This window comes from Camelina sativa, chromosome 4 (genome assembly GCF_030686135.1).
Source record: "Camelina sativa cultivar CO46 ecotype springtype chromosome 4, ASM3068613v1".
NCBI classification, from domain to species: Eukaryota; Viridiplantae; Streptophyta; class Magnoliopsida; order Brassicales; family Brassicaceae; genus Camelina; species Camelina sativa.
Window position 1 is genome coordinate 7,772,618 of NC_141883.1, and position 27,554 is coordinate 7,800,171.

A 27,554-nucleotide genomic window follows, 5' to 3' on the forward strand; every position below is an offset into this window, starting at 1 on the left:
TAAATTCGACACTATGGATATGGATAGGAGCTTGTCGCAAGTGCAGGTGTTGTGGGAATTTAGGCTTGGAGAATTAAACTTATATGGTTATTATTTTGTTATCTTCAAGAGTTTATGTAATGAATTATAATGGTAGAGTACACTACACCTTTGAGTATCTTTTTTTTTTTTTTTTTTAATCTCTCTAAGTTATGTGATTATGTCAATCAGTACATAGGAAAACAAAACATCCTTGAGTTAAATACTTGTGGCTCTTAAACTTTAAAAACACAATAGAATTAAAATAATCCATGCAACTTAGTATGCATCCATATACAAGACAACATGTTAAAAGATTATATTTATAGCAAAGAACTTCATATAGATTGAAAGCAACCTTTACACAAATAAAAGGAAAACCATGAAACCATGTGTAGATTTAGTAGCAAAATATTTGAATCCATACGAGGAAAATTAAAAATTATTAGATACAAATAGCATCAGAAAAAAAGAAAGATGAGATCAAATAAAACTCAACAAGTTATAAAAGAATCCAAATTACATTTTGTAATACGAGGGTGGCCATGAAGCTTAGTACTCACTTTTTGGAGGTGTGTACGATGGTGGGGGTGGAGAACTGTAGACATACGGGGGAGGAGGAGACTTGTATACAACTTTAGGAGATGGAGAGTAGTATGGTGGGGGTGGGGAACTGTAAACATATGGTGGTGGAGGAGAGTTGTAGTCTACCTTAGGCGCTGGAGAGTAGTATGGTGGTGGTGGAGAACTGTAAACATACGGTGGTGGAGGAGATTTGTAGTCTACCTTAGGTGCTGGAGAGTAGTAAGGTGGTGGTGGGGAACTGTAAACATACGGTGGTGGAGGAGACTTGTAGTTTACCTTAGGGGATGGAGAGTAGTATGGTGGTGGTGGGGAGCTGTAAACATAAGGGGGAGGAGGGGATTTGTAGTCTACCTTAGGGGATGGAGAGTAGTATGGTGGTGGTGGGGAGCTGTAAACATACGGTGGGGGAGGAGACTTGTAGTCTACCTTAGGGGATGGAGAATAGTATGGTGGGGGTGGTGAACTATAGACATACGGGGGAGGAGGAGACTTGTATACAACCTTAGGGGATGGAGAGTAATATGGTGGTGGTGGGGAGCTGTAAACATACGGTGGTGGAGGAGACTTGTAGTCTACCTTAGGGGCTGGAGAATAGTATGGTGGTGGAGGAGAGCTGTAGACATATGGTGGTGGAGGAGACTTGTATACAACCTTAGGGGATGGAGAGTGGTATGGTGGTGGTGGGGAACTGTAAACATATGGTGGTGGAGGAGACTTGTATACAACCTTTGGAGGTGGAGAATAACATGGAGGAGGTGGTGGACACACACATACATGAGGATGTGGTGGAGATTTGTATACAACCTTAGGGGATGGAGAGTAGTGTGGTGGTGGTGGGGAGCTGTAAACATACGGTGGTGGAGGAGACTTGTAGTGTACCTTTGGGGCTGGGGAGTAGTATGGTGGTAGTGGAGAACTGTAGACATATGGGGGAGGTGGAGACTTGTAAACAACTTTAGGGGATGGAGAGTAATACGGTGGTGGTGGAGAGCTGTAGACATATGGTGGAGGAGGAGATTTGTATACAACCTTTGGGGATGGAGAGTAGTACGGTGGTGGTGGGGAATTGTAAACATATGGTGGTGGAGGAGACTTGTATTCAACCTTAGGTGCTGGAGAATAGTATGGTGGTGGTGGAGAGCTGTAGACATATGGTGGAGGAGGAGACTTGTAGTCAACCTTAGGGGCTGGAGAGTAGTATGGTGGTGGTGGGGAACTGTAAACATATGGTGGAGGAGGAGACTTGTAGTCTACTTTTGGCGATGGAGAGTAGTATGGTGGTGGTGGGGAACTGTAGACATACGGTGGTGGAGGAGACTTGAAGTCAACCTTAGGGGCTGGAGAGTAGTATGGCGGTGGTGGTGGGGAACTATATACAGGTGATGGAGACTTATAGTCAACCTTAGGCGATGGAGAGATATACGGTAGTGGTGGTAGAGACACGTATGGTGGTGGGGGAGAGTTGTATTCAACCTTAGGAGATGGTGTAGAATACGACGGTGGTGGAGAACTATATGTGTATGGCTCATAAGCAGCAACCATTGTCGCCATGATGATAACTCCTAGAGCGGAAATGAGATGGGTAGAAGGCCCCATCTTAGAAGAAGATCTCATTGTGATTTAGCTTTTCTCTACCAACGCTTAGGTTGGTAAGTGTTTCTTGTTTTGGTTTGTATTGTTAGGAATGGGTGCTTGGGTTTATATAGCAAATATTTTCTCTAAGTACAGCTATACTTTCCCTGATGTTTTGGACTCCATCTAACTAAATCGTGTAGGCATGTCTACTTGTGTGAGACGTGCTAGAACGTTTAACGAAAGTTAACCAGCCACTTTCAATTTTATATTGAGCAATCATCAACGTCGATGTGTCATGAGTGTATTATTTTTGTCAACGGGCTAGTTTATTATCGCTTCTAGCTTTTTAGTTTTTAGGGTCACCTCATAGGCTCATACCAAGTTTTTAATGCATTTGCGCATAAATTTTTTTAATAGACAATCATTTTGAGTTATAATGTATTTTATCTACTTTTATATATTTATTTATATGTATATCTTCAGTAAAGTTATTTGACCTTTTCGTAAATATGGTTTATAAACAAAATATTTTTTAGATTGCGTTAAGTTGATAATTTTATCTTAAGTTTTTTTTTTTCGTCTTGATTTTTTCATTAGAATTTAGACACATTTTGTATTCCACCTGCCAAACGTGTGTGCCGTTCTCTTTAAACCAGTCCAGTGAGTCAGCGATCAGAGGAGGCAATGCGGCTATCTTAAGAGGGGATATGGTCTCTGGGAATTTGCTTTTCTTCTTCTTCGTCAAAGTTGGGAATTTGCTTCTTTAAATACCCTTTTGAATACCCTCTTTATTTATGAAAGATAGATCTTTATAATTGGTGTTTTTTGGGCCTTGTTTCATGTTTTGTCAACCCATATTTATTATCTTCTTATATCTTGTCATATCATCGATGCCGTATTTAGAAGTGAGCCATAACCACTAGAATCAGTATTTGGCGTCGTTGGTAATTGTGTGCTACAGTTGATCTTAGGGCCCTTAAGAGTAACCTAGTTTTATTTGCGCAGACTTGTTTTTTTTTATCTACCTGTTAAATTATTATTAGTGACTGAAAATTAATAATAACTTAACAATCATTCAAAAATATTAAAATTGAAAATACATGTGTTCAATATCAAACATGATAGACTGATAAAAGTCAACTTTGATGTACCTTCATAAATTTTAAGAAAAATGTATTTCTTTCTTAAATTTCAAAACTCAATACAAAAATTATCAATAACTATCTTCATAACAAAACGGAATATAACAAAATAATTTATTAAAACAAAATAAATAACTTTTGTGTCGGAGCAACTTAACATTTTAATATTTAAACTGACTATCTTGTTATATAAAGTATGGTTTCAAAAGTTACTAATCCACCATATCGTGACACATGTCAATATGACAATTATCAATTTTACACAAAAATTTTAAAAAGGAATCTTTAAAAAAAATAAAGAAAATAAAAAAAATTACTAATCATAAAATAAATTATAAAGATAATCTTACGATAAAGATACATGTAGTTCCCAAATAAAATCCTTCCACAATAATTATATTTACACAAAACAATCCTATGTTATATTGAATTCTTTGCCTAATCCTAGAAAAAAAAGTCTTAAAGATATGTAGTCTCTCATATCTTTGTCATACATATAGTTCTGGAAGAGGTCATTCCAATATATCGAACTCAATTAGAATTTTCAAACATGAGCACTAGAGATGGAAACCGAAACTATGAAAAGAATGAAATGCCAGCCAACAAAAGGAAGTTTTGATTCTTGGGTTATATTGTGAGTCAAATTGTGGATCCCTCTTTTGGCTATTTATATCAACAGAATGTCGATCTCGGATATGTTCATTTTCCTTATTCCTCGGGGCGAAGATTTCTTTTTCTCGGAGTTGTTCCATATTCTGTTAGATTTCATCCTATCCTTTCGTAATCTATTCGTAGGTCGGGTTACAAAACCTTTGGAGACCGAGTTGATCAAGCTTCATTTCTCCCAACCAAGTTAATATCTAGGCCGAGTTCGCCAGTTCCATGGGCTCAATTAATTATTCTAGGTTTACATCAAGCTAACCGGATGGTGCTAAACCTTGGACCTACAATAAGCCCCCCTTCCCCCAAATGACATTAGCTTGGTTTTAATTAAGAATAATAGATCAAACTTGGACTTGTTAATGTTTAAACGAAAATTTAAGGTTTAGAAAATTCATTGGATAGATAGTTAATGCTACAAAAATAGGTTAGCATTTGAGTTGAAGAATGGTTTTTAATACAATCCTGTTAAGCTATCTTATTTGTTGTTATGGACGTTGATGATTTCTTTTTCCGAACACTTTTATTGATTGATTTTATTTATTTTAATTATTTTTTGAACAATCCAAGTCATTTTTTTAATCAAATCCTATATATAATAGCACAATTTTCTCTCATCTGAGGTATTTTTTTATGCCCAACTAATATAAGCTCATTTGAACTGATTGAGTATGATGAAATTAAAAATCAAAGAGCCCGAGAAAAACGTCATCATGATTAATTTTTTTCAGATCATCTCTCCAAAAATCGTCTGATTAACGATTCTATTTCTGTGGACTTTTTCTTCGTCAAGGTCCCATTGTTGGGTAAGTCCTTTTTCCTTTCTATCTTGCCCATTATTAACGATTCTATTTCTGTGGATTTTAGCTTGGTAATCGTTTTTTTAGTTGAGTCTCAAACCCCAACTATGATTCCTCCTATTGCAATTTTGAAGTAAAAAACAAAAGTTTTAATTTATTTTTATTGCGTTTGTGAATCTAATTTCTCTCGATGTCAAAGTTAAGCGCCAAAAGTTTTAATTTGAAACCTCGCTCTAGATCTGTTGTATCTCCCGAGGGTGCTTTTCCAATATCTATAATCTATATTCTAATCGTTTGTTCTTTTCCATATGATCAAATATATTTTTTTAACCCCCCATTTGTCATACACATCGAATACATATAATCAAAAACATAAAAGAAAAAAAACAAAACAAAAAATACATAAAAAGATACATTAGCATCAATGTCGACTAAGCACATGTGCTAAAGGTGCAAAAACACTGAGTCCAAAAAAAACATGCTAATTTAAAAAATATTTTATAAAAATAGTATATATGTAGGTTTTTTTTATTAATGATATACCACTCGGTCTACATAAAATTTGAGGCAGACCTGATTAGCATACAACTCTGCGCAATGCGCGGGTTTTCCTCCTTAGTAATTAATAAACCCATAATCACTAATCAATTCTGGCGACAAAACAAAGCAACCATTCAACAGGTAACCAGCGGAATCAACATAATCCAAAACCAATTAACCAATAGAAAAATAAACCAATTTCTAGAAATAGCAATACCATAAACAACAAACTCCAACAATATAAAAAAAACAATAAACCAGCAACCTAACATCCATTCTAACGACTCCACATCTAGCAACCTATTTGAAGCCAGACATCACACAACCGAGCCAATAGAATAACTTCATATTCATCGCCTTGATTCCAAGATCACATGTTGCCTTACCTGCATCACCATCACATTTTGTCTTTATCTACATCGCAACACAAAAGAGATGCATAAGTATTTCCAGAAATACGTAGTGAGAAAATCCTCTAGTATAATGGGCTATACACACAAGCAATAAGATTTGAAAGCAACAAACAATAATAACAATCAAACAAGGCAAGCAAAAGAAACACGTAAATCGCCTACTGAGAACTAGTGTCGACTGACACCCGCCACCAGTGTTGACCGACACTCTCATCGATCACTCGTGATACATCGCGATTGGTGTCGAGCGACACCCACCTGTTGTCGAGCGACACTAATGCCCTAGCATCGATCCCAGCCAACCCCACTGAAAGAAACTCAATCACGCAAATTACCAAATCGTCCAAGACCAATATAGTAGCCACACAAGGCCATAGAAACCACGATAAACACATAAACAAGCAAAGAAAAAGCAATCCACTAAATCACAAAAATAAAAAACACAGAGATCTCATGCTCAAATAAGCCATGATCATGAAGTCACCTCTTAAACAGAAAGCTAAGACTCAACCAAGATGAACAAGGCACTACAACAAGCTTTACAACCGATCACCACTCTAGATCACCATTCCAAAGCTTATAACTCTCCAAGAACGACACATAATTCTTCATAAACCTCTAGAAACTCACAGAATTGACAAAACTGGCTAAGAGCGTAAGTGTTGTCGAATTTTGATCCTTAAAAAGTGAAGCCCTAGATTTTTCTTCACCAAACTTAGTCAAACCGGCGATTTAACACTGGTGTCGATCGACAGCCCCTCCCCCCAAACCTTCCTTTTAGTTCGTGGGTCTCACAATTCTCCCCCATCAACAATGATTCGTCATCAAATCTCGAAACATCATCCATCCGCCAAGGGTCTCTGTGCAACCGTCGCCACAGTCAGCACACCCTCCCACGGAACTCCTGAGGTCTCCTTTTAGTCAATATACTTACGCCCTAGACGTTATTTGCTCTCAACTCATCGCTTCCCCCGTCCACGGGTCGCAACCCACAAAACATTTCATCTTGCTATCAGGCATCTGCCTTTAGCTACGACATCTAGGAAGTCACAGACACACTCATCTTGCTCTCAAGTCGCAAAATTTGAAACATATTGGCTCACTATCAGGCCATAACCCTCAGCTACGAAGTCCAGCAAGTCTCAAAATCCGCTCTTGGGTCGTCGCGCTAAAGCGCGCTCCTGGATCATCATCCAAAGGCAACATACCATTCCCACTCTCAGGCCAGAAAGTCCATTGAGCTATTGGTATCACATGAGTTGGGAAGCAACCAAGTCTGGTGTCTTGAAGCATATCTCTCGACCAGATTTACCTCCATGGTTTGGCGTATGATCTCCCAAGTCATAGTACAACCATATCCCCCAAACAGACAAATTCTAACTTTTCATAAAACTTTTATAGAATTCACAAAAATATTTCCTTCTCAAAATAACACAAGTCAACTCCAAGAAATACTCATCTTATAAATCCTCCAAAAAAAATGCCATAATCGTTACAATTTCAAACAAAAATACATAATGAAAATAAGATAAAACATAGCACAAAGCTGAACTGAAACTAGAACCAAGGATAGAGAAGCTCAAACGACTTGCTTATCGAACCACTTATTGAATCTTACATTCATCCTCACCTATGGCTCCCAAGTATTTTCCTCAATCATCACAGTCCCAAAGGACTCTCATCAAAAGAATCTTCTTCCACCTAAGTTTCTTGACTCTCCTCTCGAGAATCTTCATTAGTCTCGCCTCCAAATCTCATGTTGGGCTGAAGATCTGCAGGAGTATTAGCCAACAACTCTATAGGAGTATTAGCCAACATCATCCTTGTGAAGACACTTCCTCAGCATCGACATGGTGAAAACCTTATGGAACGCACACATAACCTCAGGCAACTCCAACCTATATGCCACTGGTCCCACCCACTCAACAACTCTAAACAGAACCATGTACCTCAGAATTAACTTAGTCCTTGAGAGTGAAATTTTGGGACCACGGAACATGGCCACCTTGAGGTACACTCTATTTTCAACCTGAAACTCAAGATCCTTCCTCCTCTTATCAGCATAACTCCTCTGTCGATCTTGAGTTTCCTTCATGTTCAGCTTCAGAATCCGGATCTTCTCCAAGGTTTCCCGAACAAAATCCGCACCATATATGCTCTTCTACCCCACCTGAGTCTAGCATAACAGTGTACGATATGGCCTCTGAAACTGACTTTCTTTGTGGTGTATGAATGAATGATGTATGGAATGATGATGTATGGAATGAATAGAAGTCAGGGTGTTTCAATTCCCCTTATGCAGTTTCAGTATAAGAGGTGTCAATCCTATCTGAGTGATTGTGAACAATTAAGATGTGCATATGAGTCTAAGTCAAGCCAATTGTAAAGATTGTTTGTCACTAACAATCCTAAAATGAGATATGAAATGCAGAAAGTAAAAACAACCAGAACAGGATACTAAATGCAAACAGAACAAACAAATTAAAGCTATAATGAAACTAGAACAAAGATAGAAACTATGCTAATGAACTAATGCAAGACAAGTAATGAACAGGAAACTACGTGAATGCAATGGAAATGAAACAGGAATGAAACAAGACAATCACAAATCAAAAACACAAGTTCTGGGGATGAACTCGAGCAGCACTCGACCGAGTGTAGGTCGAGTACGTGGTCGAGCTAGACTTAAACGTGAAAACAGAGCAACACAAGAAAAACAGAGCAATGCTAAAACCAATCAAACAACAAGCAAACAATGATATTTAGACTAGGATTTCAATAAACAAAGAAGGTCTTGAGGAGGGATTCATGGGCTGAGCTAATCATTGTGGTTATCTAACTTGGTCAACAAATCTCAAGCAAACATTGAGCTGATCTCTAGACATACTATTCTAATACATGTTTAATCCACTCTCATGGCAAGAAACAATCAAACCTATGCAATTCTAGACTTGTTCTCACAAAGAAAAGAATCTACACAAGCAGGCATTAAGCAATACATCTCAAACCAAACAAGACTTCTAATCTCTTAGCAAGCCTAATGGTAAGCTCTAGATCTAGCCTTATCTATGCTCCTTAGACATTGGTGTGATGCTAAGATACTTGAAATCAAACCCTACCCTCTCAGATATAGGATCAGCATTAAGATCATCTAGCCTAGAAGAGATCTACAACAATCAAGCTTGACCAAATCAAACAAACCACAAGATCAACCCAGCCTAACCCATCCTCAAGGTCCTAAACAAACTACTCACAAGAACACATGGTGAAATATGTCAAAAACCCAGAAAATAATGAAACTTGCATCATTAGAAAGATGAAACAGAGATCTACAATATTGATGAAGGAATAAAACTCGAAATCTTAATACTTTGAAAGTTATGAAACAAACAAAATATAAGAATCTAGTCTTTCTCTCTCAAACAAGTACAAAATCTAAAATAAAAGAAAAGTGCAAAAGGAATAATATCTAAAAAAGGTAAAAACTAGGTTTTAGACTCTCTAAAAAGCTGCCCTCTTTGGTGGCTGCAGGTACAAGGGCTTTATATAGAGGGTGAGGTGGAAGCCCTAAAAATACAAAAAGTCAAAGTAGTCAACGGCTCGGTCAACTCGACCAGTGCTCGGTCGAGTGGGGGGGGGTCGAGCTGGCTTCTCTCGTGCGTTCTCCACTCGGTCGAGTCCGCCTCAGCACACGGTCGAGTGGAGGTCGAGTGGTGCGGTCGAGTTGGACTCCGAACCTTGATTCTACAGCCTTAACTCTCTTGTTTTCTCCTCAGGATTGCTTCACTTCTCCTCAACATTGCTTCCATGCTCCTTAAGCTCCAAAATCACCTGTTTATGCATGAAAAGATGCAAATGCAATGCAACTACACTCTAATGCTTGATTAGTCCTAAAGCTACACAATAATGGCCTAAATGGATAGCAAAAGATGCAAAAGTTGTGAATAAACTAAGGGAAAACAAGGTAAAATATATGAACATCAACACCCCCAAACTTAGTCTTTGCTTGCCCTCAAGCAAATAATCAAGACAAAAGAAGGTAGGTGAGGTTTGAAAGTGGGATCTCAGCTCCTAAAGCTTGCAAATAGACTATCTAGAATCAATGTCCAAGTTACTAGTACTATGATGCAAGTTGAATGAGCTATACTTAAAGACTTTAGACAAGCATATCACAACCTTCACTGATTTGAGCCTTAGACATCCACATGCATTCAAATCAACCATTTCCTTTAACATTCATTAATCAAGAACATGAATCAATTCTATGCAATGCTTAAACTCATTTGGCTTGGCAGTAAAAGGTTTAGAGACAATGATGGTCTCTTTTTAGAGTAGGGCTTATCAATATCAAGGTTCTCTCATAAAAAAAAAAAAAAATGAATTGAGCTTTAGAAGAATGCTAAAGGTAAGAACACTTAGACACATACAAGAACAAAACCTTGTCTACCCAAAGGCACCCAAAGTGTTTATCCTATCAATATAAACCCAATTGGTCCTAGTGCTACCCTTTAACTTCTTTTCTTCTTTTTCACCCTTTTCTCTTTTGGTTTTAAAGTCTTAGGAGAGGTTTCTTATTTGATCTTTCTAGTGGAATGGGGGATTCTTACTTATTTGCTATGGTTCTCTTTTCTTCTTATTCTTAAGACATATAAGCATTTTGCTAGACTTCTCTTTTCTTTCTTTCTTTTCTTTAACTAGAACCATCTTTAAACAACCTTATTCTTCCCATTCTTTCACTAGACTTTAAATTTTCTTAAACACATTCCCCTCCTAAAGACTCTAACCTTTTCTTTCTCTTTTTCCTCTTTTCTTTTCATAATAGCCAAGTCCCAAACCCAACAAGTGAACCACCTAGTCCTATCTAGTTTGAAAAATGCAAACTAGAACTACACAAGGCTTTACTCTTGTCAGTTCAAACCTAACACTTTCTACCAAGCTCAATCCCAAAAATAGGCCTCACACACACAAGAATAAACATGGCTTGAAAGAAGGTTTGGTTTAGGGGTAGGGGAACTGATTCTTAATGAGGAAATCAGCTACTTGGATCAACAAGAGTGGTAAAAAGGAAGAAGATGATCCAAATATGTATGTGGTATCCATGAGTTTAAAGCATTGCACACATTGATAATTGAAAGTCAATATTAGGTTCTTATAAATAGGAAATGGTTTCAAATCTCAACATGCTTCAATTTAGACCAAATGCAATGTAGGAATTCAAGGCCTGGTTCAATCTTATTCTAACCACTCAACTAGCATCAAAGTACTATTAACTTGGGCATTGATCCTAGTCTAGTGAATAGACAAGCTAATAAGGGAATAATCATCATAGATCCCTAATGCAAGTACTATACAATCCTACATGAAACATGCTAAACAAGATCCTAACGTGCAGTGCAAACTACATGAACACTCTTTTTTTTATAAAGATTTTTGCAAAAATTTTCAAATTTTTAGGGTTTTTCTATGCCTTAGATGCTATGCAAGTATTAACATGATGATGCTAAAAATTTGAAATAAGAATCACAAAACACAATGTCAAATGCTATCTCAAACCCTCCCCCAAACTTAAATCACACAGTCCCTGTGTGAAAGAAATTTGATTGAGGATTCAAGATGAAAAACAAAAAACAAAACACAATGTCAAATGCAATGATATCTACAAGGGAAGGTGATAGTGGTACCTTAGGGATTGTGGAAGTAGTTGTCCACATCCATCTGCATGTTATCATAGGAGTAGTTGGGGTCTTGTTGGTGACTTGGAGGTGGAGATTGGGGCTGCTCGACGATGGGGATCGACCGGGACTCGGTCGAGTACGTGCTCGAGTGGGGGGGTCGAGCTGGACCACGAGTGTCAAAATGTTGACCTTGCTGCTGGTAGAACTGCTGGTAGAGTGCTGGATCCATGAAGTACTGGGGTGGGATGGGAGGGTAACCTTGATGTCCTGGATAAGCAGCTGGAGGTGGGAAGCCATAGGTTGATCTGGGCTGGAACTCGGCCGAGTGCATTGGAGGTGCTCGGTCGAGTACCTTGAAAAGGGTTGTTCTCGGGTACTTGAGCTCCTCTTCCTCTGATTTGGCTCATACATTGAAGCCCTAGCTGGTTCCACAGGGTTCGCAACTCTAGAAAGTGCTCTAGTTGAGCTACTCCTCCTCAAAGGGCTTGATGGTGTAGGTGAAGAATTCCCACTCTTCAACTCAGCAATCTCCTTCTTTAAGCCCTTGATGGACTTAGCCATGTTGGTCACCTTCTTCTTCAGCTTATCAAACCTCTTCCCATGCCATTTGTTCCATTTTTGCAGAAGGGTTAATCTCTTGGTAGCCTCCCTCACTCCTCTACTATCTCTTGGGTTGGGCTCATAATGCTCAAAGTAAAATTGCTCCTCCCCATCAGCCATTTGCACATCTCCAGCTTCATCAACTCTAAGTTGAACTATCCCATCAAACAAATGCTCCTCAGCTGGCCAAAAGTCAATGTTGGCTCCTTCTTGAATGGTGGTGAGCTCTTGGTTAGGCAAAATCAGTTGCTTTTTTCCAAGTGTTGGTAGTTCAAAGTTGAAAATGTGATTCCCTTGATGCATCTCCTTGGCTAGGATGATAGTAGAGGTGAGGTAGCTAGAGTCAATCCATCTTGGTGAAACCCTTTCTCCTCTAAGTGGAACCTTAGCAGCTTGAAGGATTGGAGTAATGATGCCTCCAATGGTTAGTGCTCCTCTTGATCCTTTATTCTCCAACTTGCCTACCCAACTTCTCAAGTAAATCATGTGATCAATGAGCATCATTGCTAGGTCAGTCTCCACAGTGCTCTCAAGAATGATGGTGCCATTTCTTGCTTGGAAGATGACTCCATTGAGAGCCAAATCAATCATCTTTAGCTCCCCCTCATTAATATTCCCAGTTTCCTTCCTAGCAAAGAAGGTGTTGGCAAGAGCTTTGTGGAAGTACCTTAGGACTGGGCTCCTTATCCTTGAACTCTTGGAATTGGAGGATGAGTAGTATTTGTTGTCCCCAATGGTTTCCCACACAGCATAGAGCTCTTCTCTTGGAATCATCAAACTCCTATTGCTCCCAACCTCAAAACCAAACACATTGGCTATCTTCTTCATTGAAAGTTCATACCTTTTTCCCTTGATTGTGAAAGCAATGTGACCAGCTCCAAACTCAGCATCCTTCCTTGCATATGTATGCAGCTTGACTGTGGCTAGAAACTCACAACTCTCTTCTTTGTAGTCCTCCATGCAAAGCCCCATAAACTTGGTTAGGTTGCTCTTCTCAAAGAGGTACTCCACATCTTCACCAATGGCTAGCTTCTCCATGGTTTCCTTGTGTGGATATCTAGTCCCTAAGAACTCCATTCTCATGAAAGCATCATAGAGTTGCCTCTTTGACAACCCACAGGACTCAGCTTCTCCATCATCCTCTATATCTTCTTCTTCACTTTCTTCCTCACTCTCATTCTCACTCTCCTCTTGTTCAACCTCAACTGCTGGCCTCTTCCCTTTGGCCTTGTGTCTCCTCATGAACTCATTGAGAGTTGACTCCCTTTCCTCCTCACTCTCAGTCCTCTCAGGATCTTCCTCAACTCTCTCTCCCCTTGGACGCGGCATCTGACTCGACCGGCTGCTTGAACCACCACTCGGTCGAGTGCATGATCGAGTGGGGCGTCGAGTGGTCCTTCCAGCTTGTCCTCTTGATTCAAGGCTAGCATCATGACGTTCCATGGAGGTTGCAGTGGTTTGTTGAGACTTCCTAGTGATTCTTGAAGACATTTTTCAAATAGAACTGAAGTGAATAGACTCAAAGCTCAAAGTTAATAGGTTAGTGAACCAAAAACTTGAAAGAACTAAGCTTGAGCAAAAGATAAGCTATGAGAGAGACTTTAAAACTTTAATTCAATGGTTTTGAGCAAATGAGAGAATGTGAGAGGCATAGTTTCGTGCAAGGTCTATATAAAGAAGCTAAGGGGACAAAGAGACAAGGGTGGAGCGTCCATACCATTCAAATTTGAAATGGAAATCTTTGACCTGCTTTTTGCTGCCACTCGACCCCACACTCGACTGTACACGGTCGAGCACCTTGACCAAAATTTGAAATTTCAAAATTTTTCTTCTTGTTCTTCCCTCCACTCGATCGTTCTAGTGATTTGAAGATCAAATGGGCCTCAATTCCTTTCCAGCTCGGTCGAGTACCTCTCGTGGGTAGGTCGAGTGGGCTTGCGAGTCTCCTTCTCCAAGTCTAATTCCCTCCTTACCCAACTACATTCTCACCTAAAGGCCTGTCCAACACAAACAAAAAAGAAAACACATCAAAACTACAAGGAAAATAAACCATATTTACAAAGGATACCTTAGGGACTTCCTCCCTAGTGAGCTTGTTTAAAGTCACTAAGCTTGACTTTGGTGTCCTTTTTAGACTTGGTTTAGATACCAAGGAGGTGATGAAATCCTCCCTGGAACCTCTTGATCACTGTGAAGTTGATCCTTGATCACCTCACCCTTAACACACAAACCATGTTTCTTCTTGATTTTGAGCCTTGGTCTTGCCTTCCTTAAGGATCTCTTGTTCAGCTTAACTTGAAGATCCTAAACCATACTAGTCAACTCTTGAACTGACCTCTTAAGCTTTTCCACAGAATCATCTTGAAAGGAGAGCTTAGCCTTTGGAGTAGCTTCACCACTTGAACCTTCTTGACCTCCTTTGTCCTTGATAGTAAAAGGTTGATCATCAATGGTAGGAAGGTTGGTTGGGTTATAGATGTTAAACTTCATGGCTATATCTTCAGCAATGTTCAAGGTCACAAGACCCTCTTTGACATCAATAACTGCTCCAACAGTGGCTAGGAATGGCCTTCCAAGAATGATTGGATCTTCAGGTTCCTTGTCCATCTCCAACACCACAAAATCAGTGTGAACCCTTGCCTTCCCTATCTTGACTGGGACATTCTCCAACCTTCCAACTATCTCTTTGTTTGACCCATCAGCTAAACATATATGAAGGTTGGTGGACTTGAAATCAGTTCTCCCAAGCTTTTGTGCTATGGAGTATGGCATCACACTTGTTGAAGCTCCCAAATCACAAAGGCATTGGTTGTAGTGAAGATAGCTAAGTGTGCAAGGCAGATAGAATGGACCTGGATCCTTAAGCTTGATTGGAATGATAACTCCTCCAAGGTCCTCAAGATCCTTCTCATCTTGAGCTTCAGCCTTCTTCTTTGACAAATCAAGCAAAAAGTCTTTGTAGAGAGGATATGGATCATACTGTTCCAAGGCAGGTCCTCTCTCTTCTTCTTGGTAAGCAATGGTGATCTCTTGTATGGCCAACACTTCCTCAACCACAGCTTCTTCCTTTAAAACCCTCTCTTCTTCTTGTTGCTTAGCCATCATCTCCTTTCTCTCAATGATTTCCCTAAGCTCCTTAATCTTTTGTGCTTTGAAACGTCCTGGGAATGGAAGAGGTGGCTTGTAAGCAGAAGGAATGTACTTAGCAGGCTTGACACCTTCTGAGTCTGCAACTCGATCGACCACTCGAGCATGCACTCGATCGACCACTCGAGCATGCACTCGATCGGGTGGCTGTTCGAGTACTTGGTCGAGTGCAATAACGGACTCCAGTTGCTTTGCACAAACGTCACTTGGGGCTTCAGTAACTAATGAATTCCCCCAAACTTGGACTTCACTGTCCTCAGTGACTTCCTCATCAGAGATATGAATGGCTTTTGCAGTGAACTCCCTTGGATTTTGAACAGCTTTTCCAGGGAGTTGGTTGGGTTTAGGAGCTGAAGTAGAGGCAACGTTGCTCTCCATATACTTCACTCTGGAGTTGAGACCTTCAAACTTCATGTTCAGATCATTGTACTGTGATGTGAGCCTTTGATTCAATTCAGCAAACTGTTTGGCTTCCTCAATCTTGCCTTGTGTTTGCCCAATCAACAACTGTTGCATCATTGCTCTTAAGTCTTGTTCCTGGCCTTGGTTAGTCTGAAACCCTGGTGGGGGACACAATTGGGGCTGGAACACTTGGTGTTGTTGCTTGGGGATGTAGTTTTGTTGCTGTTGAGGTTGAGGAGGTGGATAGACCTGGTCTTGAGGGTTGGCCACATTGGTGCTCCTATAAGAGAGATTGTTGTTCTTGAAACCTCCTTGGTTGTAGCCTTTGAATCCTCCCTGGTTCTGCATGTAGCACAACTCAGCAAATTCAGGCTCCCCCTCTTGAACTGGAGCTTCCTCTTCACCAATGAAGTGAATGGACTTGGATTGGCTGAGGAGGATCTTGTCAAGCTTCTCATTGACCATCTTCAAATCCTTCTTATACTTGTCCTCTTGATCAGTTGAGGAGCTCCTTATGGTCCTATCATAGTCCTCATTATAATTGCCATCAGATTGAGCAAGATTCTTAACCAATTCCCATCCTTCTTCCACATTCTTGTTGAGGAAGTTGCCATTAGAGGCTGTGTCAAGAAGCATTCTTATCTTGGGAAGCACTCCTCTATACAAGGTGCTTAGAAGTGACTCATTGCTGAAGCCATGGTGAGGACACTGAGTTTGGAATCCTTTAAACCTCTCCCAAGCTTCACAAAAACTTTCATTATTCCTTTGAGCAAACCCAGAAATCTCATTCCTCAGCCTAGCAGTCCTTGCATTGGAGAAGAACTTGGCCAGAAAAGCTTTCTTGCATGCATCCCATGTGGTGATAGCTCCAGTAGGTTGAGTCTTCTCCCAAAGGTGAGCTTTGTCTCCAAGAGAAAATGGGAAGAGCCTTAATTTGAATCCATCTTCACTCACTCCATTGATCTTTGTGAGGCCACATATTCTGTCAAACTCATCAAGGTGATCTAGTGGATCCTCCATTGGCAACCCATGAAACTTGTTTGCTTATATCATTGAGATCAATCCACTCTTGATCTCAAAGTTATTGTTTGCTACTGAAGGTGGCACAATTCCAGCCCTTTGGTTGTGGGTATTGGGTGCATCTCCTGCACCAATGTGTCTTGGTCTCTGCTCATGGATAGCTTGTTGCTCCATGATGTCTTGACCTTGTTGTTGTTGAACTACTCTTCCTTGCTTATGTCTCAAACCCTTTTGTAGCCTGTGGATGTTGTCAATAGGCTGTTGAAGACTATCTTTGCCTTTTGACCTTGTGTGCATCAACAAACTCTACTACGGACTCGAATAGGTACACGGTCGAGCGCAGGCTCGAGTGGGTGGTCGAGTCGACTGGGAAGTAATGGCTAATTTGATCCGGCTTCTGGCTCGACCAAGTGCTCGATCACAGCTCGGTCGAGTGGTGGTGGAGTAGGTGGTAGAGTGGGTACCTGAAACACAAAACAGCCAAGCAAAGGAAGATTCCAGTTCAGTAACTGCACAAGTGTTTAAAACGAACTTAATCTTAGACTAACAATGATCCTAAATGTCACAAAACACACTCAAATGGGCAACGGCGCCAAATTGAAACTGACTTTCTTTGTGGTGTATGAATGAATGATGTATGGAATGATGATGTATGGAATGAATAGAGGTCAGGGTGTTTCAATTCCCCTTATGCAGTTGCAGTATAAGAGGTGTCAATCCTATCTGAGTGATTGTGAACAATTAAGATGTGCATATGAGTCTAAGTCAAGCCAATTGTAAAGATTGTTTGTCACTATCAATCCTAAAATGAGATATGAAATGCAGAAAGTAAAAACAACCAGAATAGGATACTAAATGCAAACAGAACAAACAAATTAAAGCTATAATGAAACTAGAACAAAGATAGAAACTATGCTAATGAACTAATTCAAGACAAGTAATGAACAGGAAACTACGTGAATGCAATGGAAATGAAACAGGAATGAAACAAGACAATCACAAATCAAAAACACAAGTTCTGGGGATGAACTCGAGCAGCACTCGACCGAGTGTAGGTCGAGTACGTGGTCGAGCTAGACTTAAACGTGAAAACAGAGCAACACAAGAAAAACAGAGCAATGCTAAAACCAATCAAACAACAACAAGCAATGATATTTAGACTAGGATTTCATTAAACAAAGAAGGTCTTGAGGAGGGATTCATGGGCTGAGCTAATCATTGTGGTTATCTAACTTGATCAACAAATCTCAAGCAAACATTGAGCTGATCTCTAGACATACTATTCTAATACATGTTTAATCCACTCTCATGGCAAGAAACAATCAAACCTATGCAATTCTAGACTTGTTCTCACAAAGAAAAGAATCTACACAAGCAGGCATTAAGCAATACATCTCAAACCAAACAAGACTTCTAATCTCTTAGCAAGCCTAATGGTAAGCTCTAGATCTAGCCTTATCTATGCTCCTTAGACATTGGTGTGATGCTAAGATACTTGAAATCAAACCCTACCCTCTCAGATATAGGATCAGCATTAAGATCATCTAGCCTAGAAGAGATCTACAACAATCAAGCTTGACCAAATCAAACAAACCACAAGATCAACCCAGCCTAACCCATCCTCAAGGTCCTAAACAAACTACTCACAAGAACACATGGTGAAATATGTCAAAAACCCAGAAAATAATGAAACTTGCATCATTAGAAAGATGAAACAGAGATCTACAATATTGATGAAGGAATAAAACTCGAAATCTTAATACTTTGAAAGTTATGAAACAAACAAAATATAAGAATCTAGTCTTTCTCTCTCAAACAAGTACAAAATCTAAAATAAAAGAAAAGTGCAAAAGGAATAATATCTAAAAAAGGTAAAAACTAGGTTTTAGACTCTCTAAAAAGCTGCCATCTTTGGTGGCTGCAGGTACAAGGGCTTTATATAGAGGGTGAGGTGGAAGCCCTAAAAATACAAAAAGTCAAAGTAGTCAACGGCTCGGTCGAGTGGGGGGGGTCGAGCTGGCTTCTCTCGTGCGTTCTCCACTCGGTCGAGTCCTCCTCAGCACACGGTCGAGTGGTGCGGTCGAGTTGGACTCCGGACCTTGATTCTACAGCCTTAACTCTCTTGTTTTCTCCTCAGGATTGCTTCACTTCTCCTCAGCATTGCTTCCATGCTCCTTAAGCTCCAAAATCACCTGTTTATGCATGAAAAGATGCAAATGCAATGCAACTACACTCTAATGCTTGATTAGTCCTAAAGCTACACAATAATGGCCTAAATGGATAGCAAAAGATGCAAAAGTTGTGAATAAACTAAGGGAAAACAAGGTAAAATATATGAACATCAGCCTCCCATACAACGCCTCATAATGAGTCATCCCATTACTCCCTTGGTAACTATTGTTGTAAGCAAACTATACCAAGCTCAAGTGATCTACTCAGTGGTCACCCCAATCTAACACACACATCCTCAATAAATCCTTTAGAGTCTGGATTGTCCTCTGCGACTGCCCATCCTCAATAAATTCATATGCACCTTAGTGCCCATCTATGCCTAAAACGCTTTCCAAAATGCCAAAGTCAACATGAAATATCTGTTTGACACAATGCTCGTAGGCACATCGTGCAATCTGACTATCTCACTTTTACTTTGGAATAGATAAACTCTGCAACAAACAACTCATAACGCGATGTTTAGCCTTCACTAGCTGGCAGAGATCACACTCTGCGACCCAGCTAGCTACATCCTTCTTTATCCCACCCAATGATAATACTGTTTCAGGTTATGGTATATCTTGGTCTGTCCTACATGAACAGAAAACATGCTCGCAAGAGCCATCTCTCACCTCAACTCTTCATCCTTGGGCACACAAATTCAACTGTGCACAAGAATAGTCCCATTGGTGGAGACATGATACTTAGAAACAACATCCTTAGAGGATTTTGGCATTGATACTCCAAAGTCAATCACAATGCATTGTTTCAATCAAGCCACTATTCATATTGCATCAAACTCAGTATTTCATGAGAGAACAAAACATATAAAAATAGACTGCCACAAATTCAGAGAACAAATCTAACTAGGAATCATCTTACCATGCTACACCGAGAGCTCTAAAAAATTGGTGGATATCTTCACCAAATCAGCTAGTCCCAAGGTTTGTGAGTACATACACTCCAAACTTGCATGGACGTGACTAGGACATGAAACAATACCCTAAACTATGAACTCTATATTATTTCTCTTAGTATGGTTTTGTCGGATTTTCCATACTAAGTTTTTAATGAGGTGGGTGTTCATTGTTCCAAGCTTAGCCATTATTCCAAATAGTATCTTTGTTTTCTTTTTTGTTACCCTAGTTATATCCTATAAATACCTTGTACCTAAGTTAACTTTATTCAAGGAATGAGAATTGCTCATTATCCTCTATTCTCAGTCTCTCTCTCATTCTTCGTTCAATCTCTTACACTCTCTCGAGATCTCTCAATCTAATTCTCTCTTAATTCTCACATGTAGGGGTAAAATATCTAGGCCACAAACCAAAGGTGTAGGAAAACCCGGATCCTCAAGCGTCGCCACATGGTAACCTGACTTTACTATATATTTGCCTGATTTTGTAAAATTTCATCCTAAGCTGTCTGGTTTGTTACAATCTCCCAGAGGTATGGAATAAATCAAAAAGACATCCCCGGGTACAAAGGTAGTGTTAAACATAGCCATATTCCACGAATTTGTCCGCTTATCTACCAAACTTCTAACTTGAAACGAGGGATCAGATAGAGATCTTGAATTTAATGTTGGTCTTGAGAATTGAGCTGGAATCCAATGATAATTCTATACTGAAATGGAATTCCCGGAAACAACTCCTTTAATAAATATTTTCTTAATCATATAAATTTAAGTCACAATTTAATATAAAACTAGAATAAAAAGGATAAATTTTCAATTAAACCTTAAATAAAACACATTTAATCATATACTTTTAACTCACACTTTAATATTAAACATAAAAATAACAAATATTTCCAATTAAACCATAGATAAAACACATTTTGTCATATACAATTAACTCACAATTTAATATAAAATTGGAAAAAGTATTTCAAATTAAACCACAAATAAAACACATTCAATCATATAAATTTAACTCACAATTTGTAATAAAACTGGAAAATATTATTTCCAATTAAATCACAAATTAAACACTTTTAATCATATAAATTTAACTCACACTTTAATATAAAGCTAAAATAAATTAATTAAACCATAAATAAAACACATTTAATCATATACATTTGACTCACACTTTAATATTAAAACTGAAATAAAATAAACTTATATTAACTATATTTCTGCACTCAATTTTCTTCAACACACAATAAATTAGAATTAACTCCCATACTTTTTTTGTTTCTAAATTGTAACGCCTATCACTTTCCATCCTATAAATATTCATTTTCTCATTCTCTTTCACTCTATCTTAAATATTATACTTTTGGTGTATTTTTGTTGATGGAACGTTGTTGTTGTATGTGTTTAAAAAACAAATTAAACATCATTTTAAAAGTTTAATTCTACATTTTAATTTTAGAGATTATATGATACGTATCTTTATTTTTTTTTGATTTTTTGAAGATCCATCTCTATTTTCTCTAAAACAAATATTCTCAAAACCAACCTATTAGTACTTACAGGTCTTTTGTCCATATGTCAAAATCCACATATGACCACTTAATTGGGTTCATATTACGAATAACTCATGTACATACACCTAGCCTAGATTTTTAAATTGAATTTTTTTTCTAATGGCATCTATTGCTTAACTGAAATCCTACCTTCCTCCTATTTCCAAACTAAATTACTAAAGATTTCTATAAAAGATAGTAATGTCAACATGAGCATACATCTAAAATAAATATATATTTATATATAATTGTTGACAATATATTACTTCCTCTCAAAAATTCATTATTAGCTACTGTATATTAACTCATGTGCTGACTAGGATAGAAAAATATATAGATGTGTCATTATGCTTTACCATGCTTTAAACTCTTCGTAATTATAAATTTCATCACTAGTACACCTACAAATTTTCTTACGACACCATTATAAATTAAACACATTTACTTGGGAATACAACAACTAAGTATGACACCCCGGTTTCACCACAAATTTCATCATGAATATATTGCAAGCTCGTTACATCACAACATAACATGTCCTAATTGTATAATAGAAACAGTGTAAGCTTTAATACATTTTTTAATCTAACAAAACAACCATGAATAATAGAATTATTTCAAATTACGAGACTGGTTTTTACTTCATTAATCATTTCAAAAAGAGTGAGCTGATAAATTTATATATATTTAAAACAAAAGGTAGTGAAAAAACAATTCCAAAATACAAAAACACGTTAAAAAAAAAAGAAGGAACTCTCCATTCTCAAATAAGATAAAACAAAACAAATAAATGAAAATTCAATTCTATAAAAAATCAATTTATAGAAACAAAAATGTTAAAAGACAATACACAGTTGCACGAGACTTTACCTATTATTATATATAACTAACCTCTTTGAAAAAAAAACAAAAGAAATATGTTAGAGAATAGGTGCAGAGAGAACTTGAACTCTCTGGTTAGAGGGACCAAATGAGTTATGTTTTAACCAAATGAGCTAAGTTTATTCTTATTCACTACCTAACATAACAAATTATTATAATTTAACTTAGGTCCGGCGTGCAGCCAGTGCCGTGCTTACCCCTTAAAATTAAAGGGTACTTGCCCAACCACAATTTTTACACTTGATTTTTAGACCACATTATTAAAAAAATCTGGTTGGTTTAGAAGGTTTTAAGTTTTCTTAGATATTGATTTTGCTTAAAATTTGATCTAGCATAATTCCTTTATTATTATTATTATTATTATTATTATTATTATTATTTTTTTTTTTTTTTTTTTTTTTTAACAACAAAAGATCAGCTCATGAGAGCCAATAAGAAGGGAAATCGTTCACAAACAAAACAGGATGCGGAAATATACGCGCGTGGCGTGCCAAAGAATCCGCACTTACATTAGCATTTCTTGAAATTAGAGATAAAGAGAAGAAAGAAAAATTCTCCCTATCCATCTTGATATCATCAAGATATGTCTTGAAAGCCGACCAGTCTTGAGGAGAAGACACCATCTTCACAAAGTCTGAGCAATCTGTATAAAACGCCACCTCTCGAAAGTGATGACCAATCATGCACTGCAAAGCCCAAACAAAAGCTTATACTTCCGCATGCAAAGGGGAGAGACTGCATCGGAAATTGGCGGCGCCTCTCTTCGGCGAAACGTACTGGGAGGATAAGCACACCCAACTTGCACCGACAAAAACATCTTCCGCTTTCCACGATCCATCGATGAAACACTGATAACCTGAGAAAACAGAAGATAGTTGACCTACACGCCCCGGTTCCCGAACCCTAGAATCCCTGGGACCTTGGGCTAAAAGCTCCTCCGCGTCCTCTGTTTGAGTCTGCAACCATGTAGACGCCTTACCCAAGGCTAACCGAACGACATCTTCTGGTTTTTCTAGAAGATTCTCAAAGAGGCGAGCATTCCGCGCCTTCCATATATACCACATTATCCAAGGAAAGGCTGCTACTTGGGAACCCGGATTGGACCAACCCAGGAAATGATCCACATTAGCAAATAGGAAGTCTGTCGGAAAAGAAACTGGACCAACTAGAACCTGAGCTAAAGCCCAAGCCTGTCGAGCTGGCGGTCATCGGAAAATAGCATGATTAATGGTTTCTTCATCAGCCTCACAACGAGCACAACCTGAATCACATGCAAAACCTCGCCGCTTCAGGTTTGCTGAAACCTATATGCATCCTGATAAAACTTGCCACATAAAATGCTTAATCTTCGGTGGACAGGCCACCCTCCAAACGCCCGCTAATAGAGGGGTGATGTCCGGTCCATACCGAGTAACCTGAGAAGACCTCTGTTTTTCCAAACGTTCCACATTGTACCCCGATTTGACCGTATACTTACTTGTTTTCGTAAAATGCCAACCTAAGGAGTCTTCCAGTTGAGAACTACCCAATGGTAAAGCCCCTATCAAAACAACATCTTCCTGAATAAAATGCTCATGGAGCATATCCATACGCCAAGAATTAGTACAATGAGATGAGATATTTTTAACGAAGGGTCCTGAAAAGGTCTCTTGCTCAAAGCTGGTCTTGGGAATTGAGCTGGTATCCATGGATCAGTCCATATAGAAATGGACTCTCCAGAGCCAACTCGTTTAATAAGTCTTTTGTTTACTAAAGATCGAGTGAAACAATACTCTGCCACCCATAGGAAGGAGAGTATGAACGTATCGGGTCCATAGGATTAGAATTCCTATAATACCTGCCTTTGAAAACCCATGCAAAAAGGGAGTCAGGTGCCTCAATCAGTTGCCACAATTGTTTAGCCAACAGAGCGGTATTAAAATCATCAACATTGCTAAATCCCAAACCACCCAACTGCTTACTCCCACATAACTTCTCCCAGGCTAACCAATGCATACCTCCGAACTGTCCCGAGCTCCACCAAAAATTTGCCACTGCAATAGTAAGTTTGACGTGACAGTTTTTGGCAACCGGAAACAGGACATGACAAAAGTCGGGACCGCAGTGGCAACCGATTTTATCATGACCTCTTTTCCTCCTCTGGAAAGTTGTTTTGCTGTCCAACCATTTGTTCGACCCTGGAGTCTATCCCGAACAAAAGAGAAACCTTTATTTTGGACCCTCCTAGGCTCTCAGGTATTCTTAGATATGAACCCATCCCTCCCAGATGCGATATCCCAAGCACACCCTGGACCTCCCGCTTCACCACCTCGTCAACCTTGTGTCCAAATTGAATGGAGGAATTATCAAAGTTTATTTGTTGTCCCGAGACCACCTCATATTTCTTTAAAACATCCAAAATTACCCCACTCTGATCCTTATCGGCCTTGCAGAAGAAAAGAGTATCGTCCGCAAACAACAAATGCGTAATTGGTAGACTCTTATTAGCCACCTTGATCCCTGTTATTTGTTTATCCGTCTCAGCCTTACGAATATTAGCAATTAGCACCTCCGTACAAAGAATAAACAAACAGGGAGAAAGAGGATCGCCTTGCCGCAATCCTCGCTCCGGAACTATCAAACCATTGGGTTGGCCGTTAATCAATACCTTGTACTCAACCAAAGATACACAGAATAAAATCCAGGAGATCCATTTTTCCGCAAGACCCAGCTTTCGTAATAAGCCTTTAATAAAACCTCACTCGACCCTGTCATACGCTTTACTCATATCCGTCTTTATTGCCATATATTTTCCTTTACATGACGGATTACTCCTAAGACCATGGAACATCTCCTGAGCATTCAAGATGTTATCGGAAATCAAACGACCTGGCACAAAGGTGGATTGAGTTTCCGAGACAAGATTTGATAACATCCGGTTAAGCCGTTGACACAAGATCTTAGAAATGACCTTGTACCCCACATTACACAGACTAATCGGCCGTAACTCTGTCATCCGAGTTGGCTTGACCACCTTGGGTATAAGACAGAGATGCGTACTATTTAGACTTTTGTCAAAAATACCCTCCTCAAAAAACCAGGTAACCATAGATACTAGATCTGTTTTGATAACCCCCCAGGCCTTTTGGAAAAACAAAGCGGTCATTCCATCCGGTCTCGGCGCTTTATACGGATGCATCATAAACAAAGCCTGTCTGACCTCCCCCTCCGTTACCAGGGCTGTAACCACTCATTCTCCTCCTTTGATATTACCGTGTCAACCTCACTAAGAGTCTCCTCGAAATCTGCTGGATTAATCGAGGTAAACAAATCTTCAAAATATGACACTGCAGTAGTGCAGATATCGTCCTCCTTCGTAGACCAAATATTATTTCTATCAAACAGACCGCTAATTCGATTCCGAGCCCGTCGCTGCTTTGTTTGCGCCTGGAAATATCTTGTATTCTTATCCCCTACTCGCATCCAGCGGTTCTGACTTTTCTGAAACCAATATATCTCCTCATCCATGTAGGCCTCCCGCAAGCGACAAGTTAAACCCGAGATCACACTTGGGTCCACCACATCATCCGCCTGAGCCACCTCGAGCTGTCGTTTCAGATCCTCAATCGTATCCCGTCCAAAAGGAACCTGAGCTTTCCGCCATTGTGAGATTGTCCGTCTGCAACTCCCAATTTTTGACACAAAATTAGAAGAGTCCCCAGCAGGTGCGCCCCCCAAACCTGCGGAAATGGCATCCATCAACCCCACCTTACCAATCCAACGTCTATCAAACATAAAACACTGATGCCCTCGCGGCCGTTTGGCCCCGACACTAACCACCAAAGGTTTGTGATCAGAGCCAATCATTGGTAGATATTCTGTAACCGTGTCCGGAAAAAGATCATGCCAATCCTTGGTACCTAAAGCCCGGTCCAACCGACATCAAATCGGTTTCTTATCCCACCAGCCTCTCCAAGACATGCAATCACCGAGATATGGGAACTCCAGGAAACCGCAATCCTGAATCATTCCATTGAAGGAACAAAAAGAAGCGCATGGCGAAGTTTACCTCCCCCCCCGTTTTTCATGGTTCCCTGTTAATTCATTAAAATTTCCAAGAACAAGCCAAGGCGTTACTCTTGAAGAACCTATCCTCAATAACCGCTCCCAAACCATGTCCCAGTTTTTGGGTACCGGGTCACCATATACAAAAGTGATGTTAAAAATCCTTCCGTTATGAACCGCTTCAATATCAATTAATCGATTGGTTGCCAATAAAATTGAAATATTAAAATCATCTTTATTATAAAATAAAGTCAAACCTCCACTACAACCAATAGGGTCCACTGTTTTTAAATCTTTATAACCAAAATGGCCTACAAATTGTTCCAAAAAAGAAAAAGATTGTTTTGTTTCCATGAGAAATAAAAAATTTGGCCTATGTTTATTCCATAAATCTCTGAGATTTCCAATGGTGGCCTTATTTCCAAGACCTTGACAATTCCAACTTAAGATATTCATTTAGAAATATTTGGCTTTGGTGGTTTTGCCCCACCATGGCCTCCTTTAGCCCCTTCCTGGGTCTTAAAACTAGTACTGTTTGCTCCAAGCTCTTGTCCATAGGGAGGAGGTCTTCGCCGTGGTGACAAAAGCATGTTAGCGTTCCTCTTTTTGGTAGAAATTCTTCTAAGCACCAAAACCCCCCTTTCCTTTTTTCCCTTTCTCGCTTAACTCCAAATTGTGAGGAGCCCCCGGACCCTTCCCTGACAAACTGGTATCCTCACCTGCGGTCTTGTCTTCATCAATCTCCACGTTAGACTGATCGATCTCCGCATCCTCCAAATCATCAACATCCAACTCCATACCAAGTTTCCCCCCAACTACATCTCCTATAGTCTCGTAAACCATGGCCTCCCCACAAGCTGCATTGAGGTCCATCTTAACCAATCCAGAAGCTTCCGAATTTATATCAGCTCCAGGCAACTCGTTATTCGCGACATTCTCTGTAGTCTTGCAGAACAAAACCTCCACCCTAGTACCCTCCACCTCCCCAACAGGCAAATTCTGGGCAGAACCCGCCCTAGATCCCCAACATCCTCCGCTGATACCGTCGATGACACCCCAAGAGACCCATCAGCCCCCCCCCCCACCACAGCCGGCTGCACAACAACCCCCGTGACCTCTGTTGTTTCCTCCAATATCTGACCCTCTTCAGGATGACCAGAAACTTGACCAGAAACATGGGCAGTCTGATCCATGGATACCTCCGCCACCTTGGGCTTCTGGAAAAGAGCTTTCTTAACATGTTTCTGTCTTCTTGGCTCAAAAATAGTTCCCCTTACCTCCTCCGAAATCAAAGGCAAGTGAGGACCATTATGCTGTCGTGTCTGACCTCGCGCACCCCCATTTCTCCCCCTTTGATCCTGTGATCTC

General features: G+C 39.5%; 3 protein-coding genes and 1 non-coding gene across 4 annotated transcripts; 1 reads left to right on the forward strand and 3 right to left on the reverse strand.

Moving 5' to 3' along the window:
* Window positions 1-313: 313 nt before the first annotated feature.
* LOC104780087 (uncharacterized) lies at window positions 314-2,273 on the reverse strand. The gene has a single exon (XM_010504550.3). It carries the CDS (start codon window positions 2,215-2,217, stop codon window positions 571-573), a length of 1,647 nt encoding a protein of 548 aa, XP_010502852.1. The 5' UTR covers window positions 2,218-2,273; the 3' UTR covers window positions 314-570.
* A 13,975-nt stretch (window positions 2,274-16,248) lies between these two features.
* Window positions 16,249-16,355, forward strand: LOC147945573 (small nucleolar RNA R71). The gene has a single exon (XR_015597790.1). It is a non-coding gene; the product is annotated as a small nucleolar RNA R71 (small nucleolar RNA).
* Window positions 16,356-22,849: 6,494 nt separating this feature from the next.
* LOC147945574 (uncharacterized) lies at window positions 22,850-25,137 on the reverse strand. Its single transcript, XM_087509301.1, has 7 exons — window positions 24,889-25,137; window positions 24,547-24,789; window positions 24,269-24,459; window positions 24,140-24,175; window positions 23,980-24,075; window positions 23,620-23,819; window positions 22,850-23,340 (listed from the first exon to the last, which is right to left on the reverse strand). The coding sequence occupies exons 1-7, from the start codon at window positions 25,135-25,137 to the stop codon at window positions 22,850-22,852; spliced, it is 1,506 nt and encodes a 501-aa protein (XP_087365427.1).
* A 215-nt stretch (window positions 25,138-25,352) lies between these two features.
* On the reverse strand, window positions 25,353-25,988 carry LOC147945575 (uncharacterized). The gene has a single exon (XM_087509302.1). It carries the CDS (start codon window positions 25,986-25,988, stop codon window positions 25,353-25,355), a length of 636 nt encoding a protein of 211 aa, XP_087365428.1.
* Between the last annotated feature and the right edge of the window lie 1,566 nt (window positions 25,989-27,554).